Below are 20,444 nucleotides of genomic sequence, written 5' to 3'. Positions count from 1 at the left end.
AGAATTCTTGAAAATCAATATTTTTTCATTCGGAAAACTCTGTTTCTTTTTAGGAAACTTCTAGTAACAATACCCAATTGTTTATTTAACAATTTTTTAATATTGACTACCATTTATAGTAGGTCCGCACAAAACTCCAAAAAATGCAATGGGGACGCCTATAAGAAATTCTTTATGTTAGAAAATGAAGAAAAACAGAGTTTTCCGAGAGGAAAATATTGATTTTCAAAATTGCATATCATTTCTACGAAAAAGCGTTTTTCCCCATATAAAATACAAGGAAAGCTTTCAAGAGCTTTGAGGCGGTTCTAAATATATATTTTTTTTTTAAACACAAACATATATGTACATAGGTATTTTTTTTTGGCATTTAAAATAATCCTAGGGGGTGAGAGCTTAACATTTTAAACTTTTTTTGGACCACCTTAATGTATGTACATACATACATATAACGCTAAAGCATTTTCAATGATAAAACTAAATACTAAATATAGTTATTGTATATGTGTGTATGTATGTATGCCGTATGTACATATATATATTTTTTTTCATTTAAAACGTAGTCACATTGTTTTAGTTTTGGCAAGCGTATATAATTATTGTTTAATTTTATGATTCAGCGCATACACAAGTGCTTAAGTACACATGCATATACATACTTATGTAGATATGCACATACATGCTTAAATTACACAAAAAAAAATTGTATAATGCATTTAGTTGTAAGAACTTGTACTGCTCTATGCATGTGAATGTATGCATCGGCGTAGCCAGAATGAAATTTAGGGGGGGAGGGGAGGGGCTCGACCCTATTAAGCTGGCATTTCAGGGTACTATTTTATATATATATAAGGAAAATTTTAAAGTTAAGGGGGGGGGGGGGCTCGAGGACGCCCCTGGCCCCACTTGGCTACGCCCATGAATGTATGTACTATATTTAACACAAAATTGTCATACTACAGCTATTGATTTGAGCCTTGATTTTGTTTGTAAATATATATTTTTGCATATTTAAGTGCTAAGCTAAAGTACTGTCAAAAAAAAAACGCAAAAGACAAATTCAAAACAATCTATTCACCCTCCGCGTAGGAAGGCGGTCCACAGCGATCAGTACGTCTTGATAGACGTGCTGTTTTGCACCGCAGCAGGCATTGCCGCCTTGCGCTAGGCACACGAGCAGTACTTCTTCACAAAGCTATCGGCCACACAATGCGAGTCCTTGAAATACGTATTCAAACGACTTATCTCGCCCGTGATCTTAATAGTCTCAGTCTCTGGATTATAACGCAGCGTTACCTCGAAGTCTGCACTATTCGGTTTTGTGATTAAATGCAGCCGATACACATCCAAGGCAGTACCATTGGCGTCTTTCGGTCGAAAGTCCTTGCACGAGCGATGTGCGCTTATCACGTTGCCGAGCTGCAGAGAACGACATAGCGAGGTCAATGAGCCGTTGTTGAAATTGCGCACAAGCTCATTTATATAGTTGACCGTCATAGTACCCAATTTTTGTACGATATGCATATTTTTATTCACTTTTCTATAGGGTATGCAAGTGCACCAGTGCTCATCGATGGCCGCGTCGTTGCACGAACGATCCAAAGGTACCGGCTCGAGGAGAGTTTGACAATTCGTGCAGCCCTCAGCTGGAGCTAAGACACTTGCCTTGTCCTTGTCTTCGACGCGCTCGGATAGGCGAAGAAAATGCTTGAGTGTCATGTGTAGATCGTATGGTGTGGTCAGACGATTTTTATTTACACTCAAAGCATTCACGAAACTGGGATACTTTTGTTTCAGATACGGTGGCAACCAAATAAAAATGAACGGCAGCCGCTCCTCCATATGACCGGAATTTGTTGCACGTGCGGGCCCAAAGCGTAAACCGTGATCGCTAAAAAATACGACAATGCTGCGATCGAGTATGCCCAACTTTTCGAGGCGTTCCAGGTAGTTAAGCACCACCACGTCCATTGAGGAGGCATCACTCAGATTGTTGTGGCTAAAGGAATTCGCCCAAAATAAGCCAAAAAGCGGATGGTCTTTGAAACGTGTCGCGAACTCTATCGCATAGTCGAGTACAAATTGCGCCGACTGCTGATAGCCGAGACAGAAGGTGAGACCGGATTTCAAAGTCTTATACAGATGATGTTCAGCAGCGAGTTGGAATGGACGTAGGTAGTAATCGACCGGTGGTTTCACGAATCCCACCTTATAGTAGTTGAATGTACTGATTTCGGCAGCATCTTCACCATAGCCGGTCACATAGCCATGCTCGCGAAAGGTATTCCAGATTAAACTGCAATTGTCTAAGGCACCGAGGACTTTTGGAGGGCATTTCTTAACGGTAGTGTATTTATTGTAGCCAGCAAGCAGAGCCATTAAATTCGGAAATGTATTGTCGTCTATCTGATAGAAAGCAAAGTAGGATTTAAAAACAAATTATTAGAATTCTTTTGTTTTTTTTTTTTTTAATTAGGGAGTTAAGCAGGTGTTGCATACTGTCATGTTGTTGTATGTTGTAAACTTTAAACGGCTAAAACTATACGATTTAAGGGATTCGCAAGCTACCATAAAAGTCGTATTTATTTAGCCAATTAAAAACTTTACGACATACGACAATACGACACCTTGTGAACCACCTAAGCATTTATTAAATTAAAAAAATCAACTTTCTTATTTCGATCTCCTTAAATAGCCGGATTTAGAACTTTGTGTGTGATGTGATTTAGTTAGAAATCGAATATAAAGCTATTTATCTTGTCCTCTTATTTGTACAGTTGTTGTAGACTAGATTGATATAAATACATATTCTACCTTATTGTAGCCACTCAATTCGAACCAGTCGTTGTCATACAGGTGCTGCGCTGTCTTTGGCATGGCTCGTATCAAGTTTACGCGCGATATACTATCGATGCCGATCATTAGCACGCTTGGTGGCTTCGTGCCACCCCGTTCATCATCTTTTTCCCGCCAAGTTTTTAAACGCTCCAGCACATCTGGTTTTTCGCTTATCAAAGCATGCCCATTTTTATAGACATTTCGCTTGTTGGAATCGCATTGTACTAAAATATTCTCGATTTTAGCTGATAGAGAGACGCTATCCTTAAAAGGCACACACTTGCCAAGTCTAAAAAATATTAAAAAAAAAAGAAAAAGGTTTATAAAATAAAATAAAAAATTAAAATTATTTATAAACTTTAAATTAAGTCGCGAAAATAGCATGCCTAGGTGCCGTTTTCTCATGCTGGGTATTAAATTTTCTAGGCCCCTTGAACACAAATTTTGTTCTGAACAAATATATTTGAAGGGCAGATAAATTGTTAAACCTACTTGAGAAAACGCCACTAAATATGAGTAAAAGCTAATGAATTAGCTATATAACGGTAAACTACGTTTTTTAAATATTTATCTGTATTGAAGGAGCAGCTTTTCTCAGTAGCTTAAGTCGGGAGGCTCTGACTTTAGTATAATATGCCATTCGCAGGTTACGATTGCGAATGACGCACAGATGCCAAGCCATTGAAGAGCTCTTCGCAAATAAACGTGAGAGGAATAGTTCTGATGTTAAAAACTGGAAGAAAACACTTTCCTTTAAGAAGTTATTACTGGCCGACGAGTGTTACGAATGTCGACAAGTTGCGATAGCGATCCGGAAGTTATCGCTAACTGCTTACAGAGTCTCCCTATAAATGTAATAAAGTTTTTGTTCTATTTTATGAATCTACAACTATTGGGAAAACACATTAGGCCTTTGTAGTATACATACATACATAGGTACAAGTACAGTGGTCGAAAAAATTATAGCCGCACCACATATTGACAAGCTTTTTTGTTATATAAATTTAGCTATTTTTTTATAAATATACCGTTCGTTCTGTAACAAAAACCGTGTCAATTCAAGTTTCAAACTTTGTGCAATATAAACAAAAAAATATAAAAATTCAGCAAACTTTTTTAAAAATTTCGAGCTTTTTAATTAGATTTTGAGTATATAGTTTTGTAGCCCATTCCATTCTAATGCAATAAGCTGCAAGTTTTAAGTGGCTAAAAATTACCGTTAGATTTTTTTTTTCTCGAAGATCTTACACTTTTCTTCCATATATTAAGAAAACATAAATTAGAGCAATTCATCTAAAAGCGTAAATACCTCGTAACTACGTAAACCTCGTAAACTTTCTTAATTTTGTATGGAAAACCGGTTTATCTACGATGTTTACACAGTGATAGTGTTCATTCGTGCAAAAAAAAAAAAATCGAAAAAATCAACGGCAATTTTTTAGTTATTCGAAACTTGCACTTTATTATAACAGAATTAAATGGGCTACAAAACTGTATACTCAGAATCTTTGTTGGAAATCCAATTAAAAAGCTCAAGATTTTTACGGAAGTTTGCTTTTTTTTAATATTGCAAAAAGTGTGAAACTTGGTTTGTGTAAAAGAATAAACTGTATTTTTTTACAAAAAGGAACTAAAATTAAATAAAAAAAAAATATTGTGAAAACTTTTCATTAAGTGGTGTGGCAATAGTTTTTTCCATCACTGTATATATCTGTGATTCCCAAAGTGGTCCAGGTGGACCCTCAGGGATCCACGGGAGACACGATATGGGGGTACACGAGTTGCAAGTAGGGGTCCACGAAAATTTATCTGGTTTAGATAGTAAAGCACCAAAATGGCTGCTTGCTTAGCCTTTTTATTTAACTTTAATTTTAAATATAAATAAGAAATACAATAAAATTAGGAAGCGCCTGACGAACTCCAACCCGGCACCTGCTGGAAGCTAACAAATAGCGACACTCCTCTGCACGCAGAGCCAATGCCGACTACGCATGCATGCTTTTAAATGTTTAGCTTGAGTAAATAAAATATAATTATTGCTTTCAAATGACATCATCTTTTTCGAACGTTTCGAACCTTTTCCGGATACGAAAATTGATGATAACTGTAGGAGTTTTTTTATTCGTTTTCGGATACGGAAAATTGAACTGAACGGCACTGTCGGCAAAATTTACGCATCTTTGCTGGCTGGGAAGACATTTGGCCACAGTTGGCTTAGAGCGCGCATTCTTCGATCCGCAACCAGTTATTGCACTCCCCACTTCGGCCATCGACACCAACATCAGAAACCGGGTGAATACTTCGCTCAGCAATGACGGGGATGCAGGTGAGTAAAACTCATGTTGCCTACAATTTCAGAAGGTCTATCTAGTTTTCTGCTCTCACTGAGCAGACGGTACTGCAGACAACTCGTTGGACTACTTCACGTGGCACAAACACCTGACTGTAAGAGGCGTAAATGACAACTCAATTTGCCCATCCTGCCTTGAAGAGGACGAGACGGCGGAACCCTTTTTATGCTTCTTGCTTGCTTGGTTGTTTGTCATCGAATTTTTTACATTCGGTCTTTTCCTTATAGCCAGTTTCTGAATTTAAAGTTTAGCGTAAAAGCTTTGCGGTTTTCTTATTTAAAGTTTTGTGTTTTAAAAAATCTGAGTGATAAATATTTTTTGCATCAGTTTAAAACTCCGAGTGGTAAAAGTAAAAATGATGTCATCACCACAAATACATTATTTTACAAATACGCCACATGCAAAAAACTTATGAGTGAGCCAAAAATGTGCGGAGTTTATGGTGAAGAGAATGTAAATAACGCTACCGTTCGGAGTGATCTTAAAAAATATATAACTCCTCAGAGCGAAACAGTACTTTGACGGCCTTACGAGCTCTGTATTTTAAAACTTGCAAGTGTGTAATCACATTATTTTTATAAATAGAACACAAGAAAATATTTTATTTTTATTTTTGCCACTCCGAGTTTAATTTTTGAATTCACCCGCGATGCAAATTTACATCGCTAGATCTAATCTTCACTTTTTTTTTAACGAGCTTTGGGAATATTTTATAAATGTAGGAGCAGGGGGTCCACCGAAACCAGTAAAGTTTTGAAAGGGGTCTACGAGAAAAAAAGTTTGGGAACCTCTGGCATATATGTACACATATATATACGAATATCAGCATAAATGTAATAAAGAATTGGTATTTTCGTTTTCGAGAGGGGTAAAAGGAAAAATTTAAATCTTTTTGAAATATTGCGTTTTTTTTAATTTTATACCAATTAGCAAAAAAAAAATTTACCAAATCAGCCGAAAAAGTACCAACATATAAGTATTTAAATTCGATAAATTTCTCTATTGAGGGATTCACAACGGTGTCGTAAGTGTCGTATTGTTGTATGTCGTAAACTTTAAAAACTTAAATAAATGTTTAGAAAACTTTAAACCACAACCAACTATTTTCAAACACTGCGAAAATTGATATTATGGCTTTGATGGTACTTTGCGAACCCCCTTTATAAAATTTTTTTAGGCGTTTAAAGTTTACGACATACAACAATACGACACTTACGACGCCATTGTGAATATCCCTAAAAGGTACGTTCATTTAAAATCTCCAGTAAAACATGCACAGCAACAAAATTCAATGCAGGGAATACTTGAAAATTGCTCAAGGTCTGGGTGCTCTCCTGACCTCATGCGGTCTAAATATGCGGCCAAAAAGAGTTGCATTTAATGCAACAATATTTTGCAAAATATTTAGTATTTTCTAAGGTTTATATTATTACAGCAGCTGTTTATTAATTTTAGCAAGTATTTCGTTTTTAATAAACACCACGTATTTACTTCTATGAAGTGTAAAAACATTCGTCCACAAACATTCAAATTTTCAAGTATACACAGTGGTATTTCGACAGAATTTGGCGCAGTGCCGCATTTTGACAAAATTATATCGAAAATGTCGATATAGTACCAATGTACTTTTGAGTTTCAAAATGTACAAAAAAGTTCAATTGTACATCATGTCATCACTGATGTGTATTATTGAATCATCCCTGTCAGCCACGGCTCACCACCAGTGTTGCGGCGGCGTTCAGAAGAAATGTACACCGAAATTCCCTAAAATGGATCAAAAGTATCATGAAACAAAATTTTAAATATCAAAATATCAATCTTCAATAAAACTTTTAATTCTTAAATTAAAATGGTAGTTTGAATTTTTAATTTAGATCGTTGACAGTTTTTATTAATATTTTTATGGTTTTTATGTAAAATACAGAGTGAAAATAAAGTTTTTATACTCGGTAACAGTTGAATTCATTTGCATACTTAACTAAAATTACATATCAAATTGGTATTTAACACTGTATGAACATAAAAGTAATTTTTACAATACTTACTGGATTATAATAGATAGATTGGCGCTTACACATATGTTAGTGTTTGGCCGAGCTTCTCCTCCGATTTGTGGCGTGCGCCTTGATGTTGTCACACAAAACGGAGGGACCTACAGTTTTACGCCGACTCCGAACGGCGATTGTATTTTTTATGAGAAGCTGTTTTTCATGGCAGAAATACACTCGGAGGTTTGCCATTGCCTGCCGAGGGACGACCGCTGTTAAGAAAAAACCTTTTTTTCTATATTTTTTGCGATGTTGCTTTGACCAGGGTTTGAACCCAGGCGTTGCGGAGTGGAAGCGCGCACTGCTTACCACTACACCACAGCGGCCGATTACTGGATTACTCTGGATGAAATTCTCGAGGCAGTGTCACACGATTGGTACATTTGTACAGATTTGTACATTTAGGCAGTTACAGAGTAGTCTTGTTTGGAAATTCTTTTATTGAGCTGAACTCAAATTTATAAAGAACACCACTCTGTGACTGCCAAAATGTGCAAAACTGTACAAATCGTGTGACACTGCCTTTAGCCCAGTACAACATCCAACAGCTTCAAAATCAAAAAGGAAAAAGAACGACAATAAATATTAGCCCTTTCCCGCATTCCAGGATTTAGTGAGAAATTGTTCGAAAAATATATAATAAATAACGACTTCCGACTATTTTGGACTAAATCCTGGAGTACTGGAGCAGGCTAGTCGTCTGTAGCTAACAGTGATACCATATGCAGATTACAGGTGGTATGTTCAGGAAAGAAAACAAACTTAATGTTTTGCCACAAAATCATAAAAGTCTTAAGATGGGAAGAATTACCAACTTGTTTGAGAATTAAAATTTATCACAATTTATACTTAGCTAAAAATAAAAGTATCTTTTAAAAATTCGATGGAAAACGAATAATTTGGATCCATTTGGATGTAAACGGCAACACTGCTCACCACTTTCCCCTGAAATTCAAACGATTTGCCAGCACGTGTTGAACATATGTTCAGCAAACATAGTTGCAACTAGAGAATGTTCGATATTTAAGAAAGTATCGATATCATGAATCGATTTAATTCATTGCATGTAAAATCGATATGGCGATATATCGGGCTGAACAATATCGATATAGGAGAAATCGATGTTGAAAATCCTACTCCCAATTGAATAGAATATTAGACCTGCCTGTCAACTCACCTAATTGTGTTATTTCCATCTTGCATATTTACTGAGGATTAAAACGGCATGCCGGTCGACTCAAGCGATTTGTCAAACTTAAGAGCTAAATAAATCACGCAAGCTGCTGATTAAACCTACTTGAGTATTTTTCCACACAATTTTGTGTAGATTAAAAATAAATTTCAACTTAAATATCGCTATTGCGGGTAAAGTATCGATGTCTGCGATATATCGACCTTGGAATATCGATTCAAAAAATGGATTATCGTGCGAAACTATATCGAACATTCCTAGTTGCAACCAAGGCGAATTTATACAAGGTGGTGTTTGGGTTTTCGCGGCGGACCTTCTGAATGTCAAAGTGCTTCGTTTGTTGTATAAATTAGCGTTGTTTGCAACGGTGGGTATGGAGTCAAGGCTCTGTTATGCATACTTGGCATTGCTTGAGAGTTGTCACATAAAGAATCTGTTAAATGAGCTTCGCGTGTAAGCGGTTACCCAACGCACAGCATTACATACGTAAAAGTCTGTTGGTTTTTGATTTCTACGTAAAAATGGTATTGCAGTGCATGCAATGCCAAGTATGCATAACAGAGCCTTCACTCCATTGGAGTGTGGTCAGTTAATATTTGCAAGCTAGAAGTAGGTAATGTGGTATATTTTGTTTCATACATTTACGTACATACAAACATAGTTCAACAAGAAATACAGAAAAATGGACATCGAAAATGAATATGATAAATATCGTGCGGAACTAATACGACTAGTTCGCGACAATAGTATACTGTGGGATAAGAAACATCATTTATATTACAAGAAAGCGTCAAAAAAAGCAGTCTGGAAGCGTTTGGCTCAAAGAGTCGGGAAATCAAGTAAGTAGGTGTGCATACATATACATATGTGTACTGATATACATACACATTTATGCAATAATACAAGGTGCTATCAGTTGTGACAGCTCGATTTGACACTGCCTTAGCTCAGTAGAATGAGAAGAAAAACGGGAAGAAATGAATCCCCATATGGGAAAAATATAAAATTTCACATTTTCTCCTTAACAAAATTTGAAGTAACACTGTTTCACGTAATGCTTGAAATACAATACCGGCGAACGGCAAACTTCGCCGAATTGGGCGATGCTGTCGTTCACCGTTCGCCCAGCTATTTCGCCTACTTAAACAAAATTAGAGCGGTAGCGAAAACAGCTGATCCCATTTGGTCGCCTTTATAATTTGGGTGACCATATTTAGAAAAAACTAAACCATATTTAGAAATGAGGAAATGATAACAAATATAAATGTAAAACAAAGAAAGATTATTATAAATAATTTGTTTCAAGCCAGATTTAACGAATCCACAACTATATTTTTCAAACAACAAAAAAAACAATCGTGTTTAGGTTGTTTTCTTTTTAAACTTTGAAAGCACAAAACAAATACGGCCGCCTTTGGCACGCACAGCTGTCATCGCCCAGCAGAGCGATAGAAATAAATCTATCGCCATGAAACGCCGCCAAGCGCACTTCGCATTTCGCTTTGGCTGTGTTCAATTTCATATGCTTGCGGGTGTTCTAATTTTGACAGCGCGAATTTCGCTGTGGTGAGTTCGCCGTTCGCCGGCATTGTATTTCAGCTATAAGGCAGTCAATATGCGGAATTAGAGCGAGAAGTTGCCAACTGATAACACCTTGTATTATTGCATCATGATACATACATATGTATGCATTTAGGTACTTGGGTAAGTACGATACAAGGCACTGTTGCCAGCTTGGTGCTTTTCGCACTAAATTTAGTGCGTTTCTTTTTCAAATGCGAAAAATTTTTAGTTTGGTGCTTGGTGCGTTTTTTGGTGCTTTTTCTTAGTTTGAAGACACCAAATCTGTAAATCTTAACAAAAAAATTGAAGCTAAATTACTAGAAATGGTAAATATTTTAGCAACTTTACAAAAATGGAAACAAAATCATCGCCCAATGACAATCTTAAGCGAGCATATGTTTACCAACAAACTTTTGACACGAACAGATTTTTCCCGCTATGCGCTCAAATAAGGCACATCAAAAAGGGAATGAAAATTTCGTTATGTTTCAGTTGTCAAGCAGTCGGGGGAAAAAAGTTCTTTATGTTAGTTCACGAGATCAAAAGAGACTACAGTGTAGATTTAAACTACCACATAGTTCAAGAAACTTCATTTTTTGTTTTTGCTTTCGTTTGACAGGAATTGGTGAAAAAATTATGTAAAATGAAGAAAAATTCAACATATAAACAGTCAGGAATTTTTTTTTTTATATTTCTTGAATCTAAGCGAAGCGGCAACGCTGAACACAGCTGCAAATTAAAAAATAAGAATAAGCACGTTATTGTCGCTTGGACGAAAATATTTGAATTTATAGAAAACAGAAAAAATTCCGCCGTCGAGCAAGAAACATTGATTTGTATTAATTTAAATCAGCATCCCTATAACAAATTTGTATGCATATAAAGTCCATTAAATACTCCGATAAAAATTCGGTGCTTTTTTCGAGAAGAAAACGCGATTTTTCTTGGGTTTTAGTGCTTTTTCAAAATCAAAACTTGGCAACACTGATACGAGGTGTATTTTATTTAAATACACCTTGGTACGATATGTCCGTATGAACATGTGTATATACGTGTTGTATGCATACGGTGACCATATTAGGTCCATTCCTTATCTTTTCGGACTAAGATCTGAAAAGTGTCAAAATGCAAGAGCGTAAGCAAAATGCGCTCACTAAAAGAGAATAACAGGAAAAAGTAAAGTAACGCAAAAACCCAAATTTTTAGTCCAATGAATGGCAACAACAAAGCTAACGTCAAATAGGAATAGAAATGTATGTACAAAACACATTCACACAAGCACAATAAACACTTACTATATCAATTATTTTTTGCCTCCTTCCACTTTCAATTCACTTTTCTTATTTTTTAGATTATTTTCACTTTTTGTGTATTCTTTAATTTCCGTTAATTTTAATTCAGTTGAGTTTGACACTTTTCACAACCAGTAATGCCAACCGGGCGAGAATTCCGCGATTTTGGTGGAATTTGAATTTCTCGGGGGGAATCGGGGATTAAGTTTAAAAGTTGGGGAAATACGTTGTACAAACGATTTTTTTTTAGAACATTCCTATTGAGAATAAAATTACAACTTGTGGTAACAATCCCTCATTACGGTGTTACGGATTTAAATCAAAAAGTAATTGCGTGTGTATTAAAGAAATTGTAATCGTGCATAGCGAATCTTTTCCCTTGACGTTTATATTTGACACTACCATTTCGCCAAGTCAATGTCTGTCAAAGTTTTGAGCAGTCTAATAAAAGTAAGTATTTATCACTATATGTGGAATATTTTGCCAGAATTAAGTTTAAAAAGTTGCAATCAGAAATAAACTTGCCATAGATACTTTGGAGGCAAATTTACCTACAATACAACTATTTAAAAGTCCAGCCTCTCTTGATTTTAGTTAGACTTGTAGAAAGTTAAAAGAAAATTATCTAGAAATATATGATTCCAAGGATATATAATAGGAAGTATAATAGATATACTTTACGAAATATACTCAGAAGTAGTGTTGCCGTTTTGATCCATTCACTTCAAAACCGATATGTGTTTATCCATTTTTGGATATCTCCTTTTTGAATAAAACGGTAAATATTTTGCATTTTCTCCAACAGTTAAACAAGTTCGTGAGCATTGGATTAGCTTGCGAATCCAATATCGTGAGAATTTGAGGCGTGAAGTAGTGCAAGGCGCAAAGCCGCGATGGAAACTTTACCCCCAAATGTCGTTTCTACGAGATTGTACAATTATTAGAAACAAGAACAAAGCTTCTTCGGATTCAGAATCGGACATGGAAATAACACAGAAACACACAGGTACTAACAAAATTAATTTGTTTGCGAGTATTTTTACTAGGTTAGTAAAATGTTTTTTTTCTTTCTAAATTATTGACATATTTGTTTCAGTAGCTAATAGCGACAAGGAATTTCAAAATTCCGACGTAGACGACGTCCAATTATGTGAAGTAGCTGAGCAAAAAGAAGCTGATTCCTGCATTATTGAAGAATGGATTAAAACCGAAATAGCTTTAGATGAAGAGATGAAGGCAAAAAATGTTGCATTTGATAATGATACAAGGGTAATAGGCTGTTTTTGCTTACGCGTAAAAGCATATTTAGCGCATTTAGCTCTAAATGCTACTCTAAATGTACATTTATCCATACAAAATTCGTCACCTAAATGCAACTAAATGCAACTCCATTTTTGCATTAAGGATCTAAATGCTAAAAGCAACCCTGTGATCTTCCAAAATTTCCACGATTCGAACATGGTTTAAAGAGAAAAAGTGGCAACATTGCTTTTTCGAGTATACAGTTGCTAGCTGCGTTTCAGTGATCGCCGATCGAGATTTCTTTTATTTTGCATTACATATTTGGATAAAGAAAAGTTAAGCAAATTCAACATCGATTTGATGCTGATAGAAATCTGGATAAATTTGTGATCAACTCTGTTTGGTTTGTTTCCTAATTAAGTGAGGAAATTTTAATTGACAGCACCGACAAATGAATATATACACAAACAAACGTTCGGTTATGGTTAAAAAAATTCAAGTTTTTGTATTGAATTTTTGGTGTGAAAATTTATTTTTTCCTTTTCAGTAGGGTTTTTGCACATTATCTTCCGCGTGAGAATTGATCGTAATATATACGCATCTAAATAAGAGACTAGAACACGGCTGTTTCTCAAAAGCATACGATTTCGAACTCGCGTAAATGTACATTTGCTAAATGCTATAGCATGAACGCTCTTCGAAAACATATGTTCGAAAGTGCTAAATGTTGCATTTTAAATGCAGCAAAAACGCTGCATAAGAGAAAATTTTAAAGACAACATTTTAAATTTTTTTACTGCCAGGAACAGAACAGGAATAACACTGAAGATGGCACATCGCCGAGACCGGTTTGTATCGTAAACAAAATTTGACACAAAACAACAAAAAAAAAAAAAAAAAAATGATTGAAAATCAATGCGATTTTTCAGCCGCTCTAAACTTGCACTTATTTTACTAGAAAAAAAAATTCTAAAAATTCTGGTTATAAAGTTTGAAATTTAGATAAAAATTTGTTGGATTTTTCTAAACTCTGTACAAAGTTTGAAAGTGTGATTTATACAGTTTTTGATAAAGCATGAATCATAATATTTATGAAAAAATAAAAAAAAAAATTTAGCTTGAAAAACATTGTAAATATTAATAACGAAACACCATTAATCCATTTTTGACCGTCACTGTATGTATATGTAAATGGTGGAAGATCGACCTATTTCGGCAGCCAGTTCGAAAGCGCTCTATTTCAGAAAACTTTTCAAAAACGCACTACTTCTGAATTTGTTTGGAGAACGCTCTATTTCAGATTTTTTTTTGGAAAATAGCCTATGTTGTTATGGATCTCAGAATTTGGTTGAAGAACGCCCTATATCTAATGAAAATAAATGTGAGATAGGGCGCATTTGAATCGACAGCTGAGATAGGGCGTTCTTCAACCAAATTCTGGGATACGGTGTTTTTCAATAAAATTCTGAAATAGGGCGATGTAGAAAAATTTTCTGAGATATGGCGTTTTCGAACTGGCTGCCGAGATGCATAGGTCGATCTTCAAGTCGGCCATCGATATGTATTGTGATTTCACTCCAATATAAAAATTTTGAGCACTTTTCTATGCTTTATTTCAGACAACAGATCAAGCGCCTGAAGAATCAAATATAAAAACTACAACAAGGCAACAAATTATGGTTCATATTCCACATACCAGTAGCACTCCTGTAAGAACCTCATTAATAAAACGGCGCCGTGTGGAAAATGAAGAATGCAATGAAACTGAAAAAAATAATGCGGTATCGCAGATTTCTATACGTAATGCAAGCGAATTACTTGCCGTACATACAACAGAAGGAGTCGAGTGTGACACAAATATAGGCAATGGAGCATCAAAAACTAGAAAGAATAGATGGGCCAAGGAAATATATATTCACGAATCGCCAGAAGATGATTTAACAAACTTGCACGAAATCAGTGAGGACACCACCACAGACGATTGCGGATTGCAAAAATGCTACATTGGTAATTAATTATTTAACAACAATGAATATCATTAATTATTTTTAATTTAATTTTCTTTATGATTTTTAAATAGCAGCACAAACACACACGTGTGTGAATAAACAGGTTAGAGAGAGAAAAGAGTGCCAAATAGATAGCGTAGATACTTCTACTAAATACTTAAAGAAAAAGAAGAATAAGAAAATAAAAGCTAAGCGAGACATGGAACAAAAAGATGATGACTACCATTTTGTCATCAGTCTTTTGCCGTACTTGCGGCGTGGGAATTTGGAGCGAAAATTGCAAACGCGTATGGATTTGATGAAGGTCGTTATGGAGGGGCTAGAATGTAATGACGAGTAGATAATAAAATACAAGACAAATATTTATACCTCGAAAAGTAAAAAAAAAAAATGGATTAAATGAATAAAAAGAATATTTAAATTTACTTAGTATAGGTGAAATGGAGGTTAACCATGCAACTTCGAAATCAACTTAGAAATTTTTGGTTTTTTTTGCCAACGTAGATGTAGAAAAGATCGAAAAAAGCCGCTAAATTAATAAAAATGACAAGTCTTATAAAAGCACGATGTTCGTAGTGTGATGGTTGCTGTTAATAAGTGTTTTGAAGTTGTTTTGTTTTTTATGGATCTCAAATAATTTAATTTAATCTAATTTAGTGTATTTTAATTTTAAAACGAAGTAATTTTTAAATGCCTTAATTAACTCTATTTCAGTAGTAAACTCTTCTGAAAAATATTAAAAAAAAATGCATAATTACCGAACTTCAGTTGTGTGGCCAGTGGCAGAAATGGTATTACAGACGGCAACTGGCAACTGAAAGCTAGCAACTGAGTTGCTATATTCGCAAAGCTTTTTAGTGGTTGCCGCAGAAATTTTAATTAGAGATAACTTATTTATTTTTTCAAATGTTTCTTCAAAATTATATTTCCTTCAACTTTATAGAACTTGACTATAGTTGCTATTCATAATATACATTTTAATTTCAGTGGCATTGCCCATCGGTAACACAACTGAGGTTGCGTTGCCATCCATAATCGACCGATTACCAGTTACAATTTTCAATATTTCTATGAAGATTATATCAGCCTAATTTTTAACGAAAATGAAAGCGTATAAAATATATATACAAATTTTACAACACAAAAATATCTGGTATTTTTTTATGGAATTTTATACATTAGTTGCTTATCTATACATGTTAAAAATTTCTTTCACTGTTGTATAAGTTCCGACGACAGAGTTATAATTGATCACATTCTATGGTCAAATGTTATATTTTATTTTAATTTATTTATATTCCTCTTCGAATTGTCTGAATTATTATGGCCCTTATTATGAGTTCCATTCGATTTTCGATCTTCGCTGGCTATCGATTAAAATTAATTAAAAAGAATCCGTACATAATTATTGGGTAAAACCAAAATCATTTTAAAGAGATATCAATGTACAAAATTCTAATATTAGTCACATTGAAATTTCGCCTCAGGTTTCGCTGAAATCGGCGTTTAAATTGGTGGCGGCGATAACCACTTCTCTTTTTTTTTTTGTCCCGTGCGAATGCTTTTGTTTTTTGCAATTATCTTGAAAACGAAAAATTGCCAAAAATCAACTTCCGTACCAATTATACGGATAATTCAAAGCTATAAGTTAAACCTAGTGTCAAAATACAAAAAAAAATTTGTAGATGACGGGTTCTTCAGTTTGAATGTGTGCGATGTTCACGTTCGACTTGATGGAAATGTCCATATGTAGCTGTTATAAATAACTGTAATCCGCAAATTTGAACGTTAAGGCGTTGGGTGTAATTTTTTTTTTTATGAAATCGTTAAATTGCTTGTTTTTTATGTTACCGAAAAGGCCTCGCTCAGGACTATAATTGAATTGTCTCTCAACATAAGTGTTTAAATAAAACAGACACACGCAAAATTTTTTCTTCTTTCATACATATGTCGTGATACGGCTTAATGTACATATATATATATATTAGACTGCATCACTCCCCATACAAAAAAAAAAAAATCGGTACTATGTTTCTATTGGAATTATAAAATCTATTATATTTTAAGACTTGCACCAAAATATTTCGGAAAAATATTAAGATTTACGTGACTTGAAAATATCTCCAAAAATAGAGTTTTTTTATGAATTAAAATAGTTTCTTATCTTTATTTTTTTATTTTTTGAAAAAATTCCCCTCAGTTGACAAAGCAGTTTAAGCTTACGAAAATCTGCATAAAAATATTAAAATAATTTTCGACGGTATCGTAATAATGAGATTTTGGATGCTGTTTTTTTAACTTTTTTCAAAGATTGTTATAAGAAAAACTTCAACCAAAAGAAACTAGACCAAAAGAATTCCGATTTATGAGGTATCGTTAGAAATGTATTTTCTCACACTTTGTATTTCTTCAAGCATCAAAAATCTCATTTTTACGTTTCCGTTGAAAATTTTTTAAAATATTTTTATGCAGATTTTTTAGGCTTAAACTGGTTTGTCATCTGAGGCGATTTTTTTCTCGAAAAGTTCTTTAAGAAAATATCTTTCCATTCATAAAAAACTCCATTTTTGGAAGAATTTTCGAAGCGGTCCAGCTCACGTAAATCGTAATATTATTCAGAAATATTTTGCGTGGACGTCTTCAAATATAATCAATTTTGTAATCCCGGTGGAAAAGCCACACCTTTTTTTTTGAAGATGCAGTCTAATCTATAAGTATATATGTATGTATTAAATGATATATTATTTTCATGTATGCACACATGTACATATGTATATACTCACTTATAGTCTTCATCCGCCTTTGCGCCTGTGCCATTGCGTATTATCGGCTGATAGCAGCATCGTATGCGGTCTGATTTGCCAAATGACTTTATTTCGCTCTTCTCGATTTGCAGCAAATACTCCTTTGAAGTCGTATTGAAAGTGACCGTAGTTAGTGGTTTCTTTTTCGAGCATGGCTTATATTTTTCACGCTTGAAATGTTGCATTATATCCGGCGCATATACATCTACAACTGGTATTCGACAGGATTCGCTCCAAACAAGAAAACCTGTGCGTGGTTGTACGATTTCATATGTATTATTAGTTAATGGATTTTTAGAGTTAGAATCGGTGCGTGACTCTGTGGTTGTTGTATCGTTTAAAAGTGCCACATTGTCGGCTGGTGGTGTCACTAATGGTCTCACACTACCAATTGCTTGTGACAGCAGCTCTTTTTTGTCTACTGATTTTGAGGTGAGCGCGCAAGCAGATGTTGCACATTAGACAGCACAAGACAAAACAGCAAGCAAAATAACAACAACAAATCGGTACAAGCAATTTGGTGAATTGTAGTTTTTTTTTTTAATTTAATTTCATATTCCAGAAGTGGTTGATTTGAATTTTGTTGCGTCAAAAGCATGCAAATTAAAAGAACGAAAAATAAAACATAACAATTTGTAATGTGCAGCAATAGACATTTGGACAAATGATCAAAATAAAGTTGTATAGGTAATACACATACATATGTACATATGTAGTAAGTATGTTTGTAAGTGTGATAAAACAAAAGCTAAAATACAAATAGAAAAAAAATACATTGGGTCAGTTCGTAAATGCAGTACTGCAGCAGTAATGCCAAAATATCTAAAACGAAGAGCAGTTAACCGTATCCCGTCACTTGCCTAGAGTGGGGTACAACACGGAACAATTTCTCAACTTCTTGAAAAATTAGTATTACTACTTTTTTTTCTAAATTTACTTTTGATTAAGAAAGGTTCATAGTTGCTCTAAAAGCTTTTCTGCATCAAAATTAAATTAGGTTAGTAAAACCAATATGATGCAATCGAAGAGCCATCTTGGTGATTCTAAAGAAACCTTAGGACACTTTTCGTGATACCAGCAAAGTTCTAGAAATCGAAGAGAAAAAATAAAAATAACAACCAAAAAAAAAAAATCCAATGATCTCGAAAAGTAAAACACCAATAAATCCTGAAAAGTGTTCCGATAAATCCTAAAAGACCCGCAAATATCCTGAACGGTTCCGAAAAGATTCAAATAAAATATTGATTTGAAAATTACGAAAAAATCCTAAACGGTCACGAAAAATCCCAAAAAGTCCCAAACCACTCAAAAGATCCTCTACATTTCCAGTAAAACCCTAAAAGTCCCACCTGAATGGTCGCGAAAAAAATCGCAAAAAACTTGCGACAAAAACCCAAATGGTCCTGTTCAGTTCTACTAAATAAAAAAAATATGAGTCAAACAAAATTAAGTCAGGATACTAGCTGACGAGTCCAAGATGCACTGCGATATATATAGACAAGAGTATATTCCGAAGAGCTTGGTATCGCTCAGTCCCAGCGGATGGCGAGCCACGAAATGCCATACATATGTATGTATGTATGTCCGTATGAAATGCAAAGCGGAAGGCCCCTCGACTCTCAGGAAAGCCTTTTGAAAAGGAAAGCTCCTGAAATTTTCTACTGGGTAACAAATTCTTTGTCGGCCGCTGTGGTGTAGTGGTAAGCAGTACGCGCTTTCACTCATCAGCACCTGGGTTCAAGCCCTGGTCAAAGCAACATCGCAAAAAAAATATAGAAAAAGGTTTTTTTCTTAACAGCGGTCGTCCCTCGGCAGGCAATGGCAAAACTCCGAGTGTATTGCTGCCATGAAAAACAGCTTCTCATAAAAATACAATCGCCGTTCGGAGTCGGCGTAAAACTGTAGGTCCCTCCGGTTTGTGTGACAAATCAAGGCGCACGCCACAAGCCGGAGGAGAAGCTCGGCCAAACACTAACAAATGTGTAAGCGCCAATCTATTATTATTATATTAACAAATTCTTTATTATTCAGTTGAAAAAAAGAGGAATTACATTTCTAGTTAAATTTTTCCTATATTATTAACTTACTAATATTTATCTTTTGCGCATTTCTAGAATTACTTCATTTATGATTACTCAAATATTCTAATTAGGAAAATTGCATTTTTAAAATTATTGTAATCAATTACACTTGTAATCCTTATCGCTCAGCTCTCTGTTTCCTGTTCATATTGCATACAAAAAAAAAAATCATTACGCATTTTCATTTGACCATTCCTCACTTATTTATTTATTCTTCGATTTCTTCGTTAATAGCTTGCATTTGTTGTTAAAGAGCAAGCTTTACTGCCAGAGAAAAAATTGGACAAACCTAAAAAAAAAAAAAACAATCGGGAATTCTTAACCTTTCATTTGCTAATAAGATTGTCCAATTGGTTCGTAAAAATACATGCTTATGTGGAACCACTTTTTTTTAACTCCCAAAAGCTTATCCATATTAAAAAAAAAATTACTCGATTTTCGGAATGCGATAGTGGCATCTGGCGAGCAAAAAAATAAAAGAATAAAAATTTGTGATCCAGTGTAATTGGTTCTGTTAGCTTTATGCTTTAAATCTCGAGTGGTGGTCACGCAGTATATTCACTCGACTTAACCCTCGTTGTACAAGCTTGGGTTTTGATCAAAGCTGCACTTAATACTGCATTTAGAAATTAACCCTTAGTGACAAATGTTATACGAAATTGTGTATGCATATGCAAACATACATATGTATGTATTTGACTGTCTATTTATGTACATACATATAAATATTGTTTTAACATGCAAAAGTGTTAAAAAGTCAAGTTTTTGTGCTATGAATTTGTACACATGTATGTACATACATATGTAGTTAAATATAAGTATTAACATAAAAACTATAAAATTAAAAAGTAATCTACGCTTGTTTTGTACATATGTATTAGTTAGTCAATATAGTATAAGTGCATACAATATGGCGTCTAGCATAATATTCATCTAGTATGTATGTACATATATTATACAAAACGCAATAAATATTTATGATGCACCTTGGCGTATACGTACCCTTCATGCCCGGCACATGCGA

General features: G+C 34.5%; 2 protein-coding genes across 6 annotated transcripts; one reads left to right on the top strand and one right to left on the bottom strand.

Moving 5' to 3' along the window:
- Positions 1–496: 496 nt before the first annotated feature.
- Positions 497–17,794, bottom strand: LOC118754165 (the record flags this gene model as incomplete). Its single annotated transcript, XM_036489023.1, has 3 exons — positions 497–2,406; positions 2,815–3,127; positions 17,319–17,794. Coding segments are annotated over 3 exons (2,031 nt in total), but the record flags the coding sequence as incomplete, so codon positions are not given.
- On the top strand, positions 8,689–14,926 carry LOC118754166. Of its 5 annotated transcripts, none has more exons than XM_036489025.1 (7): positions 8,689–8,808; positions 8,996–9,038; positions 9,100–9,268; positions 12,090–12,290; positions 12,381–12,553; positions 14,146–14,533; positions 14,607–14,926. In XM_036489025.1, exons 3-7 carry the CDS (start codon positions 9,112–9,114, stop codon positions 14,873–14,875), a joined length of 1,188 nt encoding a protein of 395 aa, XP_036344918.1. In that variant the 5' UTR covers positions 8,689–8,808; positions 8,996–9,038; positions 9,100–9,111; the 3' UTR covers positions 14,876–14,926. The 5 variants fall into 5 exon arrangements, with proteins under 5 accessions (XP_036344918.1, XP_036344920.1, XP_036344921.1 ...); XM_036489027.1 differs by having other exon boundaries at positions 9,091–9,268; positions 12,384–12,553; XM_036489028.1 differs by having other exon boundaries at positions 9,091–9,268; positions 14,610–14,926.
- Positions 17,795–20,444: the final 2,650 nt, after the last annotated feature.

This window comes from Rhagoletis pomonella, unplaced genomic scaffold, assembly GCF_013731165.1.
Source record: "Rhagoletis pomonella isolate Grant_MI unplaced genomic scaffold, Rhpom_1.0 Rhpom_scaffold_03483, whole genome shotgun sequence".
In the NCBI taxonomy this organism is placed as follows: Eukaryota; Metazoa; Arthropoda; class Insecta; order Diptera; family Tephritidae; genus Rhagoletis; species Rhagoletis pomonella.
The sequence above is the reverse complement of the archived record's forward strand: the minus strand, read 5'-3'. Positions and strand labels throughout refer to the sequence as shown.